The following is a 17,116-nucleotide window of genomic DNA, read 5'->3' as shown; positions in this document are numbered from 1 at the left end:
ACAGCTGACAGCAGCAGCGAAAAAACAATTACAAAAATTAATCATTCCTACAAAAATTATCCAAAGACAAATAGAATTTCTCATCAAGGGTCGATGGTGGGAACCCCCTAACTTTTAATCCTAGATATAATAATTATTTAAAGTCATTACCTTTTACGGGAGCTTATAACGTACATGAAAACCGATAGATAAATCATAATAATATAAAAACAAAATGACATAAGTTACAATTCATAAAAAGATTAACTAGGTACCGACCCCACTGGTGCCTTCTCACCCACAGGCAAAGGTTAAGATATTTTCACACAAATGAAACCATGATTAAAACAATGATAAAAAGGGTTTAATTTTGATACAAAACAAAAATATAAAAAAAAAAAAACTACAACTAGCGCTGTAATGTTCTCTGTCCAAATAAAAAAACCACAAAAAAATAAAAATAAAAACTATACTCATGAGATCTGTTAATCTTTCTGAGAAAATTATGTGACTACATTGTTAATTCTATGTCTATCACCCTACTGACTGATTGCCATATTTCCTCAAATAACTGTATAAAATTCACTACTTGGTCTAAATAAAATTACAACAGCTTCACAACATACTCTCATGTCTATGGCTGTCTGTCACTTGCCGAATCCTACTTATCCTGAGTACCTTCACCCCGTTCTCCCTTGGTCTGATGGTCCAGCTGAGAGCCAGTCCATGACACCTACTTATATAGTTATATTTACTTTATACATGGAACTATTTGGCGTTGGTATATGTAAATGTATAACCATTACATGTTCTTAAGTAATTGTTCCCTTGATGAATATAGAGTTATATTTTATGTTTCTTCATGTTATTGATGTCTTCAAATTTTTTGTTGTATGTATGGACAACAACTCTCATTTGTATTCAGATGCCACCAATTTGGTTATAATTTGTATAATTTAGTATTACGGTATCTGTAGAAATAGTGGAACAGAGTTTATCAGAGGCTATTGCATTTAAGAAGCTGTGTTGGGAACATGTTTGTAAAAATATACAGAAATCCATTTAGATAGAAGTTAAATGCTCATCAGAGTTATTTTAATATGGTAATAACTATTATTGGTGAGTATTGAATTCCAAATAAAATAAAATGAGGTGATGTGAAAGGAGACAATAAATGTGGTATTTTTGTTTAAAAGTTATATATCCTATAGTATGCAACATGTATGCATAACTTTACATTCCCATTTTAATAAACACTCAAATAAATTTTAAAAGTTAATACAAAGATTATTCAAAGTATTTAAATTATCAATAAAACTTGGACCCAAAATAATTTATATGATCCCCAGAGTTTGTTAAGATATCAAAGAGATGTTTGGTAGAATTGGAGTTTAATACGCATGCTATACTTCCTCTAGAGAACAACTTCTAACATTTAAAGCAATTAATAGAGTCTGTCCTTGGAGGAAATTAAAATATCTACCCTTGCCTCCTTTGGTATAAACATGTACTTGACTAAACATTTCTGCTCTGTTACCTACTTTATACCCTAAGGTCCTGGAACTATTTAGATAATGAAAGAAAATATAACATTTATTTTAATTAGGAGCTTTGACAATTAAAACTTAGAGAGTGATGACACTTACTTGTAATTTTCTCATCTCAATCTTTGTGAAATGCATAAGTTTAAGTTTCGTCATATAGATCATGAAGAAGAGAATGTATTATTGACAACAGTACAAAAGTTGACATTTCTCAATTAGTGCAGTTAGAGTAAGAGAAGAAGATGATGTATGTACTCAGCTTCACCTTTACAAAATAGAGAACAGCAGAATCCTGTATAGCTTAACACCAGGAAGGTGCAGCCTTTTATGTTACAAGAACTATAGTTTCCATAAACTCTGTCTAGCCAACTGTTATAGTGATATTTTATTTGTATTGAAATGTGATTTTTTTTGTATGTTAATAAAGTTGCCTTGAGGTCAGAGCAAGCCAGAGCAGAAGCTAAGTGGTAGTGGTGCACGCCTTTAATCCCAGCAATTGGGAGGCAGAGCTAGGTAGATCTCTGTGTGTTCAAGGACACAGCCAGCATGGCAGACACACGCCTTTAATCTCAACCATAGAAGACCTGGAGGTCTGTACAAACAGGCAGTGATGAGGAGGTCATGTGGCTGGATTTATAACCAATGAGAAAACAGAACAGAAAATCTATAAAAAAGATAGGACACACAGAGGTAGTTCTCTTGCAGAGAGGAAGAACAGCAGAAGCAGTGAAGGGTAAGGTTTTCCGCTCTTGCTCTGACCTCGTGGTTTTTAACTCTGCAATTGGTTCTGTGTTTCTTCTTTGACAAGCCAGTTACATCTACAAACTGTCACTGTTGCATTTTATAAAATCTAGAGTATATTTCCAATAACTATTTTCTGGGAAATCTCCACCTCTCCTCTCCTGATCTTCAATAAAATGTAAGATCTTTTAAAATTATGTTATAAAAATTACATATTTGTTAACTACTCAATAAGTATATCTTATGAAATAGAGTATATATTTTTCAGACACTTTCAGGCTATTATCTCATATTTGTATAACTATACTTAGTGACTAATAATTCTCATTAATGTTCTAATGATGAGATCACTTTAATATCTTTATCTACCATTGACATAATTCTTAATAATGTTAGTCTGCCTCAATTCAAGAGCAATATGCTTCAGTGATTATCTTGCAGAGTAGGCATTGCATATCACAGGAATTATAGTGGAAAATTATTTCATATCCTATTATTTTGCTCTTCAGTCCTAGTATGTATGCATTCTTAATATTTCTGCTGTACAAGACAGGTAATTGTAGTACAGAATATATAAATAATTTCCTCAAGGTCATAAAAATCATTTATTTTTATATGTCAAGTCATAGAAAATAATACTCAAGGGACCCAAATCTAAGCTCTACATTGTACATGGAAAGATATATATCACAAAGCAGAAATTTCTAATGAACTTTCAGAAAAAGTATGGCAGCATTCTTTACTGATAATCCTCTTTTTGCACAGTCATTTTTAGGGAGTACTAGAAATGTTATCAATAATTACATGCTAATTTTACTAGTGCATATAAATTGTAGGGAAGATGGGATTTCACTGTAACATTTGTGTGTATATTTTGGACTTTTTGTAATTAATACTGTCTTTTGTTTTCCTCTCATTCCCTTCACTCTTTCCCATTTCATTTTTTATGTCACACTTCATTAAAAATATTGATTTTATATATAAAAGGAAGAATTCAACACATGTAGAAGAAAAATAAAAGCAAAGACTCAGAGAGACAACAATAGCTGTAATATAATACAATACAATATAATATAATATAGTTATGCATCAAGTAGCAACACACATTTCAGTTTAAAAAGTATATGTCCCTATGATAGCAATATAAAATAAAGACATATATAATATATAAAAGAAAATATATGAATAGCTTCCATAACTTTGGATGAGTTATGTAAAAGCAAGCAAGCAAACAAACAAACCTCTTGTCTTTAGATATATAAAGAAGAATTAAAGCTAAAAAGTTGATAATAAAAGGGAGATTTCTGATAGTTTAATAGATGACTGAAGAATTAAGCATTTTAGGAGAACTGGTTGATCCTTAACTCAGAAAGTCATATTACTCTGTGTAAATCCACACAAAGAATAATGATTCCATCCCAGGGACAAAGTTGATAGAATTTGCAGCTGGACATTTACTGAACATTATTTTACTTCCTCCTTTTTTTTTCAGAAGATAGACAAGCTACATGGAAGCAAAGAACTATACATCCATGCAACAGTTCTTCCTTACTGGCCTTTCAGAAGATCCTGAAATGCAATTTGTTCTCTTTGGACTGTTCATGTCCATGTTTCTGGTTACCGTACTCGGAAACCTTCTCATTATGTTGGTCACCAGCTGTGACTCCCACTGTCACACCCCCATGTACTTTTTCCTCTGCAACCTGTCCTTTGTTGACATTTGTTTAACTTCCACTACCATCACAAAAATGCTAGTGAACATTTACATGCACACTATGGAAATCTCCTACACAGAATGCCTTACTCAAGTGTATTTTTTAAATAATTTTCTTGGAATGGATAATTTTCTCCTGACCATTATGGCCTATGATTACTTTGTGGCCATCTGCCACCCACTTAACTACACAATCATCATGAACCCTCGAATTTGTGGCCTCCTGGTTCTTTTGTCTTGGATCACAATGTTTTGGGTTTCCCTGATTCATATGCTACTGATGAAGCAACCAAAATTCTCTATTAGCACTGAAATCCCACATTTCTTTTGTGAGCTCACTGAGCTTCTCAGGGTGGCCTACTCTGATACCCACATAAATAACATTTTTCTGTATTTGGTTACTGCTCTGCTGGGTGTTTTTCCTGTCATTGGGATAGCTTTCTCTTATTTTCATATTGTCTCTGCCTTATTGAAAATGTCCTCCATTGGGAACAAGTACAAAGCCTTTTCCACTTGTGGATCTCACCTCTGTGTAGTCTCCTTGTTCTATGGCACAGGATTTATGGTTCACCTTAGTTCTGCTGTAGCCCATTCATCCAAGAGAAATGCGATCACCTCAATAATGTACACTGTTGTCACCCCAATGCTGAACCCAATCCAATGCCAATTGGTCAGTCCTGACCTGGAATCATATATATTCAAGTAACATTATATAGACTGAGCAGGATGTACTCATATGCTTAGGCTGTACTTATATATTTATTTTTATTTTATAATTGTCAAGATATCCTTCCATTCCTTTTTCTTCTTAAAAATGTCTTAGGGAATACAAAGTAGAATTTCTTTCTCTTTATAGCACTGCATTTCTGTAATGATTTCTAATATCTTCAAAGAGTACTCATTGGAATTATTCTAAATATGATGATTCTTAATATTTATTTTTTGCTTATAGAAACTAACTCTTCTTTAAATTTCATAATAAAACTTCAAAATAAAATAAAAGAGTATTTCTCTAGAAGAAGTACTTCTTCTTCTAGGCACTGTGTACATTTCACAAAATAAATACAAACATTCCCACTCTTTTATGTTCTTCATGCCCCAAGGGAGATGAATTCTGTAGAGTATGGAATTAAACTCCACAATTTATTTAATGAGGACATCTGAGAATTCAAATCTTTAGACAAAGGAAACTTTAAAACATGCCACTCCTATTCACACATCCCATCCATCATCTTTAATTCTCTGGCACAAGCCCTTAAAAAAACCCAACTAGGCTTCCTGAGGACAATTGGAATGAACAATAACAACAGTGAACATGAACAGAGGGAGGTTTTTTCATTCTGATGAGGCTCAGAAATTAGCTAAGAAAAGGAGTGATACATACAATACATGCTATATTTCTTTAGTTTATAACAGTGAAATCCTGAACTTGAGAAACTTCATTTCTGACATCACTCAATTCCTGGTCTGTCTGTCTGTCTGTCTGTCTCTGTCTCTCTGTCTCTCTCTGTCTCTGTCTCTGTCTCTCTTTCTCTCTTTCTCTCTCTCTCTCTCTCTCTCTCTCTCTCTGTCTTACATTCTCTATATATTTAAGTGAGTGCCATACTTCATCCAATTATTCATTGTCTAAAGCATACGTTGAACATGTATTAAATATGTGACAGTATATTTTATTCCAAGTTTTTATTACTTATTTTAAAGTCAAAATATTTTGTGGGATATATGATTTATTCATAACACTTAAGAGTTCCATATTATAGTCATGGTTTCAATTTGATATACTCCAAGAATCCACTATTAATTCAGTTATTTCCAGTATTCAACATTCAGTCCAATGTTTTATTTTTTTATTAGTTGAATTTATTCATTTGTTTTACATCCTTACCACAGTTTCTCTTCCCTTTTCTCCTTCACTTCCTCCACACACCTCACCTCTGCCCCTGTAATTTACTTCTCATCTGTCTTTCTTCAGGAAGGGTCAGGCCTCACATGGATGTCAAAAAAGCATGGTATATCAAGTTGAGGTAGGGCTAAGCTCCTCCCTCATTTTAAGACTTGGTAAGGCAACCCAATATGAGGGACGGGCTCTCAAAAGCATGGAGGGCACAAGCCACCAAAAGCAGTGGTTCCTGTGACAAGGTAATATTGGTAAAGGGGCAGAAGGGACCAATTCCTAGATAGTAAGCCAGTAATGGTCATTCCTTCATGTCATTTGTTTCAATTCCTGTTTCCAGATTCCTGTATCTAGTTCTGTTTATGATGGGTTGTAAATTGTAAGGTGAAATAAACCCCTTTCTCCACAATTTTCCTTTTAGTCATTGTATTTATAATGCTAATAGAAAGAAAACTGGGGTTTTGATTGAGATCGCATTGAATCTGTAGATTGCTTTTGGTAAGATTGCCAATTTTATTATGTCGGTTCTACCTATCCATGAACATGGAAAAAAATTCCATTTTCTCGTATCTTCCTTGTTTTCTTTCTTCAAAGACTTAAAGTTCTTATCATACAGGTCTTTAACTTGCCTAGTTAGAGATACCCCAACGTATTTTATATTGTTTGTGGTTATTGTAAATGGTAATGTTTCTATGATTTCTATCTCAGCCTGTTTATCATTTGTATATAGAAGAGCTACTAATTTTTTTTTGTGTTAATCTTGCTTCCTGCTACCTTACTGAAGGTGTTTATCAGCTGTAGGTGCTCCCTGGTAGACTTTTTGGGGTCACTTATGTATACGATAACATCATCTGCAAATAGCAAAGTTTTACCTCTTCCTTTCTAATTTCTGTGCCCTTGATCTCCTTTTCATGTCTTATTGCTCTGCCCAGAACTTCAAGTATTACATTGAATTGATATGGAAAGAGTGGGAAGCCTTGACTTTTTCCTGATTTTAGTGGAATCATATTGAGTTTCTCTTCATTTAATTTGATGTTGTCTGTCTGCTTGCTGTAAATTGCCTTTGTTATGTAAGGTGTGTTCCTTGTATTCTTGATCTCTCCAAGACATTTATCATAAGGGACGTTGGATTTTGTCAAAGGTTTTTTTAGCATTTAATGAGATGTTCATGTGATTTTTTTTCCTTTCAATTTGTTTATATGGTGTATGAAACTGACAGACTTTTGTATGTTGAACCATCCCTGAATCTCTGGGATGAAGCCTATTTGATCATGGTGGATGATTTTTTTGATGTGTTCTTGGATTCTGTTTGCCAGAATTTTCCTGAGTATTTTTGCATCAATGTTCAAGAGGGATACTGGTCTGTAATTCTTTCTTTGTTACTCCTTTGTGTGGTTTGGGTATCAGGGTAATTGTAGCCTGAAAGAAAGAGTTTATCAAAGTTCCTTCTGTTTCTATTGTGTGGAACAATTTGAAGAGTATTGGTATTATCTGTTCTTTCAAATTCTGGTAAAATTCTGTGCTATAACCATCCTGGCTTTTTTTTCAGGTTTGGGAGACTTTTAATGACTGTTTCTATTTCCGTAAGGGTTATTGGCCTATTTAAACGATTTATCTGATCTTGCTTTAACTTTGATATATGATACTTAGATTTTTGAATTTTGAGGAGTACAGGTTTTTGAAGTATGATCTAATAATTCTATGTATTTCCTCATTGTCAGTTGTTATATCCCCGTTTTCATTTATGATTTTGTTAATTTGGATGCTCTCTCTCTCTCTCCCTTTTTGTTAGTTTGGATAAGGATTTATCTATCTTTTTGATTTTCTCAAAGAAACAACTCTTTGTTTAATTGATTCTTTGTATTCTTGGTTTCTATTTTATTGACTTCAGCCCTCAATTTGATTACTTTCTGGGATGCTCCTGATGAATTTGCTTCTTTTTGTTCTAGAGCTTGCAGGAGTGCTTTTAAGTCACTAGTGTGAAATTTCTCCAACTCCTTTACGTAGGCATTTAGTGCTATGAATTTTCCTCTTGACACTGCTTTCTTTGTGTCCCATACATTTGAGTATGTCATATATTCATTTTAATTGAATTCTAGGAAGTCTTTAATTTCTTTCTTTATTTCTTCCTTGACTCAGTGGTGATTCTACTGAGCATTATCCTATTTTCCTGAGTTGCTAAGCTTTCTATAATGTGTGTTGTAGCTGAACATGATGGGTTAAATGGGGCATGGGTGGGAAGCTAGTAGAAGAGCACCTTTAGGAGAGATAACTGACACTAAGGACATTGGAAATCTACTACTGCAGAAACTCCCTATATACCTATATAAAAGGAGTTGTACCTGTATAAAAGGAGTTGAAACAGAGTTGCCTACAACAGGGGGACAATACATTTCCAAAATACCAGGGCTGACAACTGAAAAAGCCCCATGCCAGAGGTTGGGAAGATGGCTCTGCAGTTATCAGCACTTGCTGCTCTTAAAGATGACCCAAGTTCAGGCCACAGAATGCACAGACTGGCTCACAATCATCTGAAAGTCCAGTTCTAAGAGATTTAATGTCCTATTCTTAAGTCCTTAGGCACAAGCCATGTACATGGTCCACAACATACAAGTGGCCAAAATGCACAAAATTGAAAAAAAAAAAAAACCAAAAACAAAAATCTCAATGTCATTGTAAGTTGTAAGGATACATCATTGTAAGTTGTTGTTTCTCATAGACCTCCCCAAACACTTCAAACTATTGCCAACACTGTTAGGTACCTGGTAGAGCTTGAAGGGAAGACATTGTTGAAAATAGAACACTGTTGAGTCTCAGGACATGAGAAAGACAAGCTGGCTCTGATCTGAAACTTCATCCCGACTTGTTATCTTTCATAGTGCTGAAAGGTTCTCAGTGTGATATCAGGGAATAAAAGTCAACAACAGTCTTATCCTGTTGAGAACACTGTGAGCAACAATAATGATTGGCTTGGTCAGATATGCCCATCTGTGCAATGATGACACGAGTTTTATGGGAATAACCAAACACTTTTTGATTGGAATTAAAGCCTACTCTAAAAGATAAAACTCATGCCTTGTACTGCCAACTATGCCCCCAATGCATGGCTGCACAAATCATAGAAGGGAGAACACACTAGTAATATTTTGCTAAATAGATACAGTAATAAACTACTTTCTAAGTTCTTACTGTTATACTCACTGATTAGGTCATCTTTCAGCTCTTATCAGGGAAAGCTTATTTTCTAGTAGTAACATAAGTGGTTAACATGCAGAGAATCAGAGACTGTGGAGTGCACAGCTCTAAATGAGACAGCTTTATCAAAAACCCCATCCCCCAGTTTCAAGGATCATTACGGAAAGGGAGTAGAAAGATTGCCAGAACAGAGATAGTAGATATCTGAAGTGAAACTGTCTTTGTTGCAAAGAGTGTGAAAATGTTGCATACATGAACCCAGAGCATATGTGAATATATACTCAAGCATTTCACAAGATCAAATCAAGCCCCAACATGAAGGGAAGAAGAGCTCATGAAGTTTAATCTGTAGCTGGGGAGCTATTAGCAACTGACTGTTGGCAGAATGAGAATATATGTTCTTCAAGGAAGTGATGCCAGAAAAGATACACAAACTCCAGTAAATGGCTCTACCCTCATGTCCATTTAGGTGCACTAAGTAGATTCATTGGGATTAAAAACAAAGCATAGGAAGTCAGCAAGGAAAAGTGACAGGAAAATATGGGGGATTAGAGCAGAAGGATTGCTGGATGGATTTGATCCAAATACATTATAGACATATGTGAAATTCTTAAAAATGAATTTTAAATCCTGAAACATTTCACAAATTATTTTGATTTAAATCATTTCACTAATTGTAGTGGGTAGCCTTGGACTGGAAGTTCCAACCCCCATTGAGGCTTCGGTAATGGTCATGCCCACAAGGCGGGGCTGAGGGAGGAAGCTGAAGACCCAGGATCAAGAGGAGAAGCTTCTCTTGGTTTCAGGACTCTGGACGCTCCAGAGAACACTGCCGGACTGCGCCATCCCTTCCCCAGACCCTGTTACCTATCCCTTCATTTGTAAGCTACCCCACAAAATAAACCTCCCTTTTAACTAAGTGGAGTGGCCTTAATAATTTCACCAATAACTAGTTATCTATAAAAGTATTTTAATAATGGTGAGAAAATTTAAAGTGGAAGGAAATATGAAAAATGTTTTTTGATGTAAGCAAATGAGTCACTAGTCATAAAAATCCCAGGGATAGCCAGCCAAAGCAGTGCTAAGAAAGTAAATCTGATGGAAAGTATTGTCAATGCTTAAATTTCAAATCTTACTTCAGAGTCATAATAATAAGCACAGAACCAACCACACAGAGACAAAATAGAAACACAGATTCATGGGACAGAGTAGAGGATAGAACTAAAACCATCTGGTTTTCCTTCAAGATGCCAGAGAATACACACAGGAAATTAAACAGCATTTCAAGTAGTTGTTGCTGGGAAAACTGGATTTCAACATGATGAAGAAAAAACAAAATGAAACAACCCCCTTTACCCCCATCCCTTATTCTGCACAAAGTACAACTCCAAATGTATTAAGGAACTAACATAAGACCTAAAACAATGAAACTGCTGCAAGTGGGGATTAAGCTTCAATTTACAGGCAGAGTCTACACTTTCTGGACTCCAGTAGTGTAGGAAATAAGATGAACAATTGACAAATAGCATATGTGTACAGAAAAAAACAGTTCAGTTAGATGAGTCAGCCCACATAACAGGAGAAATCTTTATCAGCTTTTCATCCATCTACCCAAAAATTAGTGTTGATAATTCATAAAGAGAGCTCAAAACAGAACAAAACAAAAATAACATAAAGAAAATAAACATCTTAGTCAAAATGTGTCATTGATGTTTGTGGGGCAGCTAGAGAGATAACTCTGCAGTTAAGAGCACTTTCTGCTTTTTCAGATGACCCAAGCCTCATAACCACTCATAACTCCAGGTCAAGGAGGATCTGATGCCATCCTTTCCTCTATGAACACCAGTATACATATGGCATATGCACATACACATATACAGATGCAGACACAGGCACACACACAGACACAGACATATACATACAAACAAAACATTCACACATATAAAATAAAATGTGGCCCGAGACCCCAGCCATTTCCTGAGACTCAGAGACCAGCCACCAGCTCCCATCTGCTCTGGAACTCCCATCTGGACCAGAGTTGAGTGCCTGGGGTTATAGTCAGAGAGGCAACCGCCCCTGGGTCCCAACCCGGGCACCATCCTGGGAGGATCTGCCCAACTTGGCCCCAGTTTCCAGCCAATTGGCAGGCCCTGTGGGAAGGCTCCCCTTTTCCAAGACTGCAGGCAGACCCTGCAGTCTCCACACCCTGCCCCCACACCTATTTGCCCAATACCACAGCCACTTCCTGAGACTCAGAGACCAGCCCCCAGCTCCCATCTGCCCTGGAACTCCCATCTGGACCAGAGACCAGAGATACGTTCTAGTGGACACTGCAACCTCAATGCCTTGCCCCCACACCCATCTGCTGGAGACACCAGCCACTTCCGGAGACTTAGAGACCAGTGTCCAGTATCCCATCCTGTCCTGATCTCCCATCTGGACCAGAGCTTCCATCCTGTCCCGGAACTCACATCTGGACAAGAGAAGCTCCATCTGGACAAGATAAGGAGATTCTAGGGACTTCCTGAGACTCAGCGTCCAGCCCCCCAGCTCCTATCCAGCCAGCACTCCCATCTGGACCAGAGCTCCCATCTGGCCCAGAGCTTCCATCTGGACCACAGAGAGGCTCCCTAAATCTGTCAGCTCTGTCTGGACCAAGTACACTGATAAGACCAAGAACAAACCCACTAGGAGATGGGCAGACATCAACACAGAAGTACATACAACAAAATAAAGAGCAATACAGCATCACCAGAACCTAGCCCTTCTCCAGCAGCTAGACCTGAACATTATGGAATGGAAGAAGAAGAAGAAAACAACCTTATAAGTAACATCATGAAGAGGCTAGAGCCTTATGTAGAAGAAATCAAAAATAAAGTGGAGGATCAGACAAACGAAAAATGGAAGAACACTATAAAAAACTAGAGGGAAGGACAATTAAGGCAGAAGAAAACAATAAGTCCCTGAAAGAAAATCATGAAAAAGCCAGGGAAACAGTACAAGACATGAAGAGGGAAATGGAAAAAATGAAGAAGACACTAGAAGAAGAAATACTGGAAATAGAAAATCTGAGTAAAAAACAGAAACTTCAGAGGCAAGTATAACCAACAGAATGCAAGAGATGGAAGAGAGGATCTCTGGTGTTGAAGATAAGGTAGAAGAAATAGATTCATCAGTCAAAGAAAACACTAAAACCAACAAAGTCATAACCCAAAATGTCCAAGAAATTTGGGACACCATGAAAAGACCAAACCTACAAATAATAGGGATAGAGGAAGGAGAAGAATACCAACTCAAAGGCACAGAAAATATATTTAACAAGATCATAGAAGAAAATTTTCCCAGATTAAAGAACAAAATGCCTATGAAGATACAAGAACCCTATAGAACACCAAACTGGACCCCCAAAAAAAGTCCCCTTGCCACATAATAATTAAAAAACTAAATGTACAGAATAAAGAAAGAATATTAAGGGCAGCAAAGGAAAAAGGCCAAGTGACTTATAAAGGCAAGCCCATCAGAATGACACCCGATTTCTCAATGGAGACTTTGAAAGCCAGAAGGATCTGGACAGATATAATGCAGACACTAAGAGACCATGGATGCCAGCCTAGAATAATATACCCAGCAAAATTTCAATCATCATAGACGGAATGAACAAGACCTTCCAAGACAAAACCAGATTTAAACAATATTTATCCACAAACCCAACCCTACAGAAAGCACTACAAGGAAAATTCCAACTTAATGAAGGCAGATACACCCATGAAAACACAGGCAATAGATAACACCACAGCAGTAAACCCCAAAGAAGAGAAGTACACACACAATACCACCAAATAATAAAAATAATGACAGGAATGAACAATCACTGGTCATTAATATCCCTTAATATCAATGGATTTAACTCACCTATAAAAAGGCACAGACTAACAGAATGGATATGAAAACAGGATCCGTCTTTCTGCTACATACAAGAAACACACCTCAAATTCAAAGACAGACACCTCCTAAGAATAAAAGGCTGGGATAAGACTTTCCAATCAAATGGTCTTAAAAAACAAGCTGGTGTAGCAATCCTAATATCCAGCAAAATCGACTTCAAACTAAAATCAATCAAAAGAGATGATGAAGGACATTACATACTCATCACAGGAAAGATCTACCAAGATGAAGTCTCAATGCTGAACATTTATGCCCCAAACACAAGGGTACCCACATAAGTAAAAGAAACATTTCTAAAGCTTAAATCACATATAAAACCCCACACATTAATAGTGGGAGACTTCAACACCCCACTTTCACCTCTGGACAGATCGGCCAAATTGAAACTTAACAGAGACATAATGGTCTTTACTGATGTTATGGCTCAAATGGACTTAATCGATATCTACAGATCATTCCACCCGAACAAAAAAGAATATACCTTCTTCTCAGCACCCCATGGAAGGAACCTTCTCTAAAATCGACCACATACTTGGCCACAAAGCAAATCTCAACAGATATAAAACAACTGGAATAACCTCCTGTGTGCTGTTGGACCACCATAGTTGAAAGTTAGATTTCAACAACAGAAAAAAACTACAGAAATCCTACAATCTCATGGAAACTGAATAATGCTCAACTGAATCACCAATGACAGCACACCTGAAAGCACTTGAACAAGAAAAAGGAAAGTCTCCCAGGAGGAACAGATGCCAGGAAATTATCAAATTGAGAGCTGAAATCAATAAAATAGAAATAAAGAGAACAATACAAAGGATTAATGAAACAAAGAGTTGGTTCTTTGAGAAGATCAACAAGATAGACAAGCCCTTATCCAAACTAACCAAAAGACAGAGAGAGAACATCCAAATTAACAAAATCAGAAATGAAAAGGGGGACATAACAACAGACAAGGAGGAAATCCAGAGAATCATCAGGTCATACTTCAAAACCATCTACTCCACAAAACTGGAAAATCTAAAAGAAATGGATAATTTTCTGGATAGGTACCACATACCTAAGTTAAATCAAGACCAGATAAAACATTTAAATAGTCCAATAACCCCTAAGGAAATAGAATCAGTCATTTAAAGTCCCCTCTCCCCATACTTACTCAATATAGTACTTGAAGTTCTAGCCATAGCGATAAGACAACACAAAGAGATAAAGGGGATACAAATTGAAAAGGAAGAAGTCAAGCTCTCCCTATTTGTAGATGACATGATAGTATACATGAGTGACCCCCAAAATTCAACCAAGGAACTCATACAGCTTATAAACACCTTCAGCAACATCTCAGGATACAAGATCAACTCAAAAAATCAGTAGCCCTCCTATATACAATAGACAAAGAAGCTGAGAAGGAAATCAGAGATACATCACCCTTTAAAATAGCCACAAATTATATAAAATACCTTGGGGTTACTCTAACTAAGCATGTGAAGGACCTATATGACAAGAACTTTTAAGTCCCTGAAAAAAGAAATTGAAGAAGATGTCAGAAAATGGAAAGACCTCCCATGCTCATGGACAGGCAGGATTAACATAGTAAAAATGGCGATCTTACCAAAAGCAATCTACAGATTCAACGCAATTCCCATCAAATTACCAACACAATTCTTCACAGATCTGGAAAGAATAATACTCAAATTCATAAGGAAAAAAAAAAAACAAAACAAAACAGGAGAGCCAAAAGAATCGTGTACAATAAAACAACCTCTGGAGCCATCACGATCCCCGACCTCAAGCTCTACTATAGAGCTTCAGTAATAAAAACACCTTGGTACTGGCATAAAAATCGACATGTGGCTCAATGGAATCAAATTGAAGACCCTGACATTAACCCACACACCAATGAACATATAATTTTTGACAAAGAAGTCAAAAATGTACAATAGAAAAAAGAAAGCATCTTCAACAAATGGTGCTGGCATAACTGAATGTCCATGTGTAGAAGGCTGCAAATAGATCCATATCTGTCACCCTGCACAAAATGTAAGTCCAAGTGGATCAAAGACCTCAACATAAATCCAGTTAATCTGAACCTGATAGAAGAGAAAGTAGGAAGTACTCCTGAACGCATTGGCACCAGAGATCACTTTCTAAATATAATAGCAGTAGCACAGACAATGAGAGAAACAATCAATCAATGGGACCTATTGAAACTGAGAAGCTTTTGTAGAGCAAAGAACATGCTCAACAAGACAAAGTGACAGCCTACAGAATGGGAAAAGGTCTTCACCAACCCCACATCTGACAGAGGGCTGATATCCAGAATATATAAAGAACTCAAGAAATTAGACATCAAAATGCCCAACAGTCCAATTCAGAAATGGGCTATAGAACTAAACATAGAATTCTCCACAGAGGAAGTTCAAATGACTGAAAGACATTTAAGGAATTGCTCAACATCCCTAATTATCTGGGAAATGCAAATCAAAACGACTCTGACATACCACCTTACACCTGTCAGAGTGGCTAAGATCAAAAACACAGAAGACAGCTTATGCTGGAGAGGATGTGGAACAAGGGAACTCTCCTCCACTGCTGGTGGGATGCAAGCTTGTACAGCCATTTTGGAAATCAATATGGAGCTTCCTTAGAAAATTGGGAATCCATCTCCCCCAAGACCCAGCTGTAGCACTCTTGGGCATATACCCAAGGAATGCTCAATCATACCACAAGGGCATTTGCTCAGCTATGTTCATATGAGCATTTTTTTTAATAGTCAGAACCTGGAAACCACCTAGATGCCCTTCAACTGAAGAATGGATAAAGAAAATATTGTACATATACACAATGGAGTACTTCTCAGCAGAGAAAAACAATGACATCATGAGGTTTGCAGGCAAATGGATGGATCTAGAAAAAATCATCCTGAGTGAGGTAGCCCAGACTCAGAAGGACAAACATGGTATGTACTCACTCATAGGAGGATACTGAATGTAAAACAAAGATGACTAGACCGCTACACAACTCCAGGGAGGCTACCTAGAAAATGGGACCCTAGGAAAGACCCAGGGATCACCCAATGACAGAGAAATGGATGAGAGCTACATGAACAACCTGATGATACTAGGAGAAATGAAGGGCAAGGTTTGAGGGAAGGGAGGCTTGGGGGAGCAGAATATCCCAGCTGGATCAGGAACAAGGAATGGTAGACCATGATGGATGAGGACCACAAGAGAATATGAGTAGGCAGAGTGCTGGAGAGGTCCCCTGAGGTCCACAGTGATGTATCCTCTGTAGACTGCTGGCAGTGTTCAAGAGAATGCCTGATGTGACCTAGTCAGGTGATCAGATGGCCAAACACCCTGACGGTCATGCTGGAACTCTCATCCAGTGACTGATGGAAGTGGATGCAGAGATCCTCAGCCAGGCCCCAGGTGAAGCTCTGTGTGTCCAGTTGTCGAGAAGGGACTGTGGGAGCGTGAATTGTTGAGCCCAGGATTGGAAAAAGCACTGGAACGAAAGGCCAGACAAATGGAAGCACATGAATTGTGAACCAAAGGCTATGGAGCCCCCAGCTGGATCAGGCACTCTGGATAAGTGAGACAATTGAATAGCTTGAACTGCTTGGGAGGCACCCAAGCAGTGGGACCTGGACCTGTTCTTAGTGCATGAGCTGGCTGTTTGGATCCTGGGGCTTATACAGGGACACTTTGCTCAGCCTGGAATGAGGGGACTGGACCTGCCTGTACTGAATCCACCAAGTTTAAATGAATCCCCAGGGGAGTCTTGGCCCTGGAGGAGATGGGAATGGAGGGGAGTGGATAGGGGAAGGTGGGAGTGGGGGCAGGAGGGGGGAGGACAGGGGAACCCATGGCTGATGTGTAAAATTAAAACTCAAATATAATTTTTTAAAAAGGGGAAAAAAAGAAAAATAAATAAATAATAGAATAAAATAAAATAAAAAATAGAAAAAGTTTAAAAATGGGCCCTGGACTAAACAGAAAATTCTTCCAAGAAGAAATACAAATGGCTAGTGAACAGTTAAGAAGTGCTTGTCACCAGGAAAATGTGGATTAATACTTTAAGATTTGTCTCACCCTAGTCAGAATTATC

At 37.3% G+C, this 17,116-nt stretch overlaps 1 protein-coding gene across 1 annotated transcript; it reads left to right on the top strand.

Moving 5' to 3' along the window:
• Positions 1–3,751: 3,751 nt before the first annotated feature.
• On the top strand, positions 3,752–4,684 carry LOC118586951 (olfactory receptor 867-like). The gene has a single exon (XM_036192421.1). The coding sequence runs from the start codon at positions 3,773–3,775 to the stop codon at positions 4,682–4,684; it is 912 nt and encodes a 303-aa protein (XP_036048314.1). The 5' UTR covers positions 3,752–3,772.
• The last annotated feature ends 12,432 nt before the right edge of the window (positions 4,685–17,116 follow it).

Source organism: Onychomys torridus, chromosome 7 (assembly GCF_903995425.1).
Source record: "Onychomys torridus chromosome 7, mOncTor1.1, whole genome shotgun sequence".
NCBI lineage: Eukaryota > Metazoa > Chordata > Mammalia > Rodentia > Cricetidae > Onychomys > Onychomys torridus.
Note: the sequence above shows the minus strand (reverse complement) of the source record. Positions and strands in the feature narration are given on the sequence as shown.